This window comes from Glycine soja, chromosome 11 (assembly GCF_004193775.1).
Source record: "Glycine soja cultivar W05 chromosome 11, ASM419377v2, whole genome shotgun sequence".
Classification (NCBI taxonomy): domain Eukaryota; kingdom Viridiplantae; phylum Streptophyta; class Magnoliopsida; order Fabales; family Fabaceae; genus Glycine; species Glycine soja.
This window is the reverse complement of record NC_041012.1, coordinates 50,972,005-50,978,456: the sequence shown is the minus strand read 5'-3', so window position 1 is coordinate 50,978,456 and position 6,452 is coordinate 50,972,005. Positions and strand designations below refer to the sequence as shown.

The 6,452-nt window shown below is 34.7% G+C and overlaps 1 protein-coding gene across 1 annotated transcript; it reads right to left on the bottom strand.

Moving 5' to 3' along the window:
- Positions 1-1,693: 1,693 nt before the first annotated feature.
- Positions 1,694-3,352, bottom strand: LOC114374637 (serine/threonine-protein kinase UCNL-like). Its single transcript, XM_028332304.1, has one exon. It carries the CDS (start codon positions 3,133-3,135, stop codon positions 1,975-1,977), a length of 1,161 nt encoding a protein of 386 aa, XP_028188105.1. The 5' UTR covers positions 3,136-3,352; the 3' UTR covers positions 1,694-1,974.
- Positions 3,353-6,452: the final 3,100 nt, after the last annotated feature.

Here is a 6,452-nt window from a genome sequence, read left to right as displayed (position 1 = left end):
TAACCAACTTTCGTACCTAATATGAAGCCAAAAATTGGCCGACACAAGGAATGCTAGTTCACGTTAGTGCTAGCTACTAGGGAACCTATTCCTAATTTTAGTCCCTTTTCAACTGAGCACCAGATTCTCCGCACAATCCACAGTTGAGTGAAGTAACACTGGCATTTGTCACCATGCCAGGAATTACTCACCGTCGCAAGTTTCTTTTTGGTGATGAGAATCAAATATGTACGAGAATCTCTCTTTTTTATTTTGTAAAATAAAATTTAAAGGTCATTGCCAAATTAATTAAGTCATAAGATGTCAAAGCTAACACAGTAAAAAAAATATAATTGATCAAAAGATTTGCAAAAGAAAATAAAACAGTCCATGTAAAGCTAACATAAGCCACAAATGGCTACAGGACACATCCGCAATACATGGGTTGGTGTAAATTTGTCATTAGTTATCCTAGCTTGTTCTTTGTTTAATTGCAGTTTCTAACCGGGAAATATATAATTATTACAGCTATTCCAATTTATCCCTGAGGATGACACCAGTCCAGGACGAATTGCACGTGTTAATTAGTTAAAAAATAAAAATTGCTAGGTAGTATGAAAATTTTCATAAAGCACGACGCAGAATTAAGTACATGATTTTTTCTTTGTTTCATTCTTTAATTTATTATTATTATTAGTCATCCAATAAAATTCATGATATGCCTTCCATCTTAAATTTTTGTATTAAATAAAACCGCTAAAACATTACTATCAAAAGATATGAAAAAGATTTGGGGAGTTATATCTACACCATACGTTTGGAAACTATATATATATGACAATACTGGCCGGTTTGCACATCTATTTCTCCTTAGCATAGACAGAAAACCGTAAAGTAAGAGGATTGCAGCATGAGAGGAAAACAAGCCTGAGCACGTGTTGAAGAATTATAACTTCAGTAGCTCATTATTATGTGTAATAAAGACTTTATTTGATTAGAAATCGCCACTCTTCACGGGATAAACAGTGTTGTAACAATTATACTGATAATTTCTGTTTGAATAAGATGGTATGCCACTTCACTTAGAATCAGAATAACTGGTCATGCTAAATGCTTTCTTCTCAAAAGAGAGATGCCTTTAGTACTTTCCCAACTCATATATGTAACAATGTACCTTACAGATCGATCAAACCGAATACAACAAAAGAGGAAAATTTTCAACAATTGAGATTTCTAATAATTCGCACTCAATTCACCTTGAAGATTGCATCAGAAATTCTTCTAATTTTCTTGACAAAGTTTTTTTCCTTCCAAATAATAATTATCATGTTTGAACAAGATGGATCCATATTGATCATATATATATATATATATATATATATATATATATATATATATATAAGAATTAGCATGCTGTTTATAAAGCATATATAGTACTTATTCGGAGCCTTTTCCTTTAGGGAAAAAAGGGATATGATGCCTGTATTGTCTATATTAAATATATGCCATTCTTACCTGAGTAACTGAGTTACCTCCCATCTTACATTTTGTTTTTTGGTACTTAACACGGTTCTGATGTTTTTGTAGTTACTATTTTTAATGAAGAAATTTCTTTGAAATTCCAAAGCTTATTACCACACGATGATATCCTTCAATAAAATAAAACTTACACCCATCGACCACCTACTCCATTCAACCACGTTGAGCAAAAATGTGGAAAAACTTTATATTTTACTCTTATATACTTCTTGAAAACATAATCAGTATTGACATATATATGTAAACTGGAGTGGGTGTATGCATGTGAAACACATAAAAAAGATTTCACGTATAGACAAACGTACTATACAATTCTATCTGTAGTTTTTCTCACTAACGCCGTTCATTCACGTGATACCGTTATTCCCCATATAGACAGAAATTTGAAGAGTTAAAAAGAATAACTAACTGGTGCAACCGTACGTGCAAGGCTATATACAATCCCCCACACGTGAGTCAGAATTCCGGTAAAGAAACATTATTCTGAAACTCAAAGGACGGTGAGCGTAACGGCGAAGGGGGCAGAGACGGCGGTGATTTTAAGCTCTGAAAGTATCCCTTTATGTCAAGTCCCGCAGCGAAAGACTTGGTCGTTGTTGCGTCGACGTCGTCTCTCGACGGAATAAACGGCGGGCGCAGAACCTCCGTTAGTAGGTCCCACTTAACCCCTCTAAAGAACTGATGCTCCTTGATCTCACTAGCGCCTCGAACGTAACCCAAACGCTTGGTGGGGTCCTTTTCGAGCAAGCCCATGATGAGGTCCGTCAACGCCGTTTTCTTCCCCACAAACTCCGGCGGCTTGAACAACACGTTTCGAAACGTCTCCTTGCGATTCGTCCCCTTGAACGGCGTCGTTCCGTAGAGCATCTCGTAGGTCAGAACTCCGAGGGCCCACCAGTCGACGGAGAAGTCGTGCCCCTCGGCGCGGAGGACCTCCGGCGCGATGTACTCCTCGGTGCCGACGAAGGAGTTGGATCGCACGAAACTGAGTTTGCGTCGGTTGACCGGGCTGACTCGGGCGGGCTTGGGGTTTTTGTTTTTAGCGTGGAGTGGGAGTGGGAGTGGGACCCAGCGGCGGTGTTTGCGGGAAGGAGGAGGAGTAGTGGTGTTGGAGGGAATATTAACGGAGGGAGAGAGGGTACGGGAGAGGTCGAAGTCGGTGAGGGTGACGTGTCCGGATTGCTGGATGAGGACGTTTTCGGGTTTGAGGTCGCGGTAGGCGATGTTCATGGAATGGAGGTGTTGGAGAGCGCAGAGGATCTCGGCGACATAGAAGCGGATGACGGCGGGGGAGAAGACGTGATCAGTTTGGCGGTAGCGGAGGGCGTTGAGGTCGCCGCCGGGGCAGTAAGGGACGGCCCAGCCCATTAAGTTTTGGGAGTGGAATGAGCCCAATAAGGAAGGGAGGAAGGGGTGCGAATGGGATAAGCGAGAGAGGACGTTCATTTCCCAGCGGGCGCGTCGAGGAGCGTCGTGGTGGGAGGATGATTTGTCTACGACTTTCAGTGCCACGTGGGAGTTGTTGTTTTCTAGTTGGACCAGGAACACGGTGCCCATGCCTCCTTTGCCTAACACTTTCACTGCTTTAAGGTTGTCCAGCTTCAGCTCCTCCGCCATATTCACCCTCAAATTCAAACACAAGGACACCTACTTTCTTTTCATCCATCTTCCTTCCTATTCGCCTTTTATAGCGTTACTCTTCTCTTCTGTTAGTGATAGGCTCGGCTTCACACCTAGCTCGACAACAAAACATTGTTAATTTATTCGTTTTGAACGTACGTACCTGTTAGTTTTCAGTGTATTTGCTTATATTTGATGTTGTTTATATGCTTAATTTGCAGTATAACCTGAGACATAAAAGAAAAGAAGAGAGAAAAATATATAGTTGATTTGATTGATAATATAATATGATAGGAATGAAAAGAGTTTTTGATTAAATGTTTAAAATTTTTGACTGCATAAATATAATCACTCATTTTTGTAATGTTCTTTTTTAATTTTTTATTTTACAGTTTTTAATGTCTTGTTTGTATAGACGTTGTTGGGCATCTTTAATTAGTGATTTGGATTTTTTTAAAAAGGAAATTTTATTGCGTCATTTAGTGGAATTCTTAAATTGCGTTATTTATAATTTTTGAGTAATTGTTCATTTAATGATTATGGTTATAATATTAAACTAATTGCAATATTTGCGTCGTATAATATTTTTCCTTGTATCCTCAAAGTGATTTTGTGCCTCTCAAATCTCAGTGGGTGAAGAAAATGATATTAAACTAATTTAATGCTTTTAGTGTCAATGTTTGTAGGCAGGTGATAATGGAAAAATAATGTTGGAAGAAAATGATTTCTCTTATTGTGGAGAGAACATGCATATTGAGAAGTTCCTAATATTATTTAATAAATAGATCATAAAATGACCTAACTATACCAACATCATTTATCTCAACAAGTTGTCGCTGTGTTCAATATCTTATTATAAAGAAAAAATTTAAATAAAAAATAAAATATTAAAATATCAATAATATATATATATATATATATTAATATTATTGAGAATTAAAATATAGAATATTTTATTATCTTTATTCCTAATTATAAGACTCTTTTAATTAATTCACGTTTCTTAAAAAAATAATTATCACATTAAATTTATCAATTATTTATACTATCATTTCAAAATTATATTTTTATTTTCTCTTTATTTACTTATTTATTTCTCATTAATATTTGCAAAGAGAATAATTAAATAAAGATATGTATGAAATGATAATTAATGTATATAGAAATTAAAAAGAGATCTTATAAAAAGGAATAAATAAATTTTTTTAAAAAAATTTATAATTAAAGACAGAAAAAGTATTAAATAATTAATACATATAAAAATTAAAAACAATTCTTATAATTCCAACTTTCATCATGATTGGTTGCTACTTCTAATTAAGAGACATGAAAAAGGCAAAAGGAAAATGCGCTATATAATATACTGGCATTTATTCTCTGATATTATATTACGACATTTTTTAAAACCCAAAATTGTATAACAGATCAAGAAAAAAATGAATTACGAGTAGAGTGTGGAGAATGATGAGATATGATCAAAGCGAGAAGAGATTCATATTTAATAGTACTACATTATTACTCCATTAAAATATGATTTGTGTCATTATATAACTATATGTGTAAATCGTTTGATTAAAAAATATTATTAAATGACTATATTTTACATCCAATCGTGTCTTAAGATTAGAAATATATTAGCAAGGTTAACTTAAATAGTGATTAACTCTTAAGAATAATGCATTGATAATATGTAAGTGCACATTTTTCTAGAGGAGGGGACGACTTGATTTGCATAACATAAACTCGTAAAGCATATGAATGGATGGTCACACGTGTGAGACATAAGCAAACAAAACTCATCCAGTAATAGTAAAAAATAGTGACAAACAAAATGACAAAATGAAATTGGCCGTACGGTAGTCACATGGGAGCTCCCTTATTCTAAGGAGAACGTGAACGTGCACCCTATGCTATTGCTTGATGTTGTCACCTTGTCATTCATCAATCCATTATTTTATTAGGCTCCTTTCTTTCTTTAATTAATAAAACAGGACATTTCACTCACCCTTTGTCACGCTCCCAAAGAAGTTTTTTATTACTTTGCTCAATAAATCATATATATCTTTCAAGTATACGATTTGCCGTGTGTATTGCACTTATCAAATTGACTTTCTATTGATCAGATTTAGGTACATGTGTATATTATTTGCTGCAATCAGTTTTGGCGTTAGACGTAGACCTGCTGTTTTGTATTTTTAGGCTTATTCATTGGTATTCATACATGATAATTCAATATTTTTTTTCCCTTTTTTAGTTTGATTCATCTTTATTAATTAAGCTCATCGAATGGTTTACCTGGTTATATTTGAATGCTAATTTTCTGCATCATTATCAAAAAACTAAAAAAGATAGATATTTAATGTTTTAATCATCAATCCCGTTGTTTACATTGGTATGTGTTGAACTGCAACCACAAAAATTAAATAGGACTACTGTTTCTAACAAATTAAGGACAAGCAAAGCAATTAATGGAGTTTCACATGTTCAATATTAATGTTCCATAGTTGTAATTTAATGTACGGTAAGCCATTGCACGGATGCGAATTTGCAAGTGGGTCGTATATAGTACCAAAAATCATTAAATAATCTGGAGGAAGCCATTGCTATGTTGAGGATCAATTAGGTGGATGATGCTGAATTAGGATGGCTTCATTGTCAAAAGTGTAGGCTTTATGCCAACATAAAAGATGTTGACATATAAAGATGGCATATAAATTAGAACTAAGTCTATGGTTAAAACAGATCAAAGGGTAGACAAGTGGAGGACAGAATGATTATGCCTCCTTTAACAATGAATTGACAATACCCTATTGATTTTGCAAATCTTCTACTCGAAACTGTGAACTTAAGGAGAAAGGTATTTTATTTACCCAAGGAACCCACACGTATAGAACAAGTCACTAATTCATCAAAATTCCTTTTGTAGTTATGACGACTTACAAAATAACGTGGAATCGTGATTTGGGTGGAGAAGTTAGGTGGTCTTCCGTCGGATCAAATCCTTGATAACATCACCCACCAACTACAATTCTACAAAAAAAAGGTGTAGAAAGGAGTAGAGGAATGCTTCAACCTAGCTAGTTGGTGGTTTCAATTCCTATTCATTATAATGTCTTATAATATATTCTTTAATTTTATTCTATTGTATATGATAGTGAGATTATGATTCCAAAGCGGGTTATCACCACCCCTCATTGTGATTCAAAGTTTCTAACCTACTTGGTTTGCGAATTAAACAAATTGTACGCAACTTCAATCTCAATTCTCATATACACAATTCTGTGCCTTGGCGAATAGTTTCAAGATAGCTTCTC

What these genes read in the sequence shown, in the direction of transcription:
- LOC114374637 (XM_028332304.1), bottom strand. Translation starts at nt 3,135, where the DNA reads ATGGCGGAGGAGCTGAAGCTGGACAACCTTAAAGCAGTGAAAGTGTTA.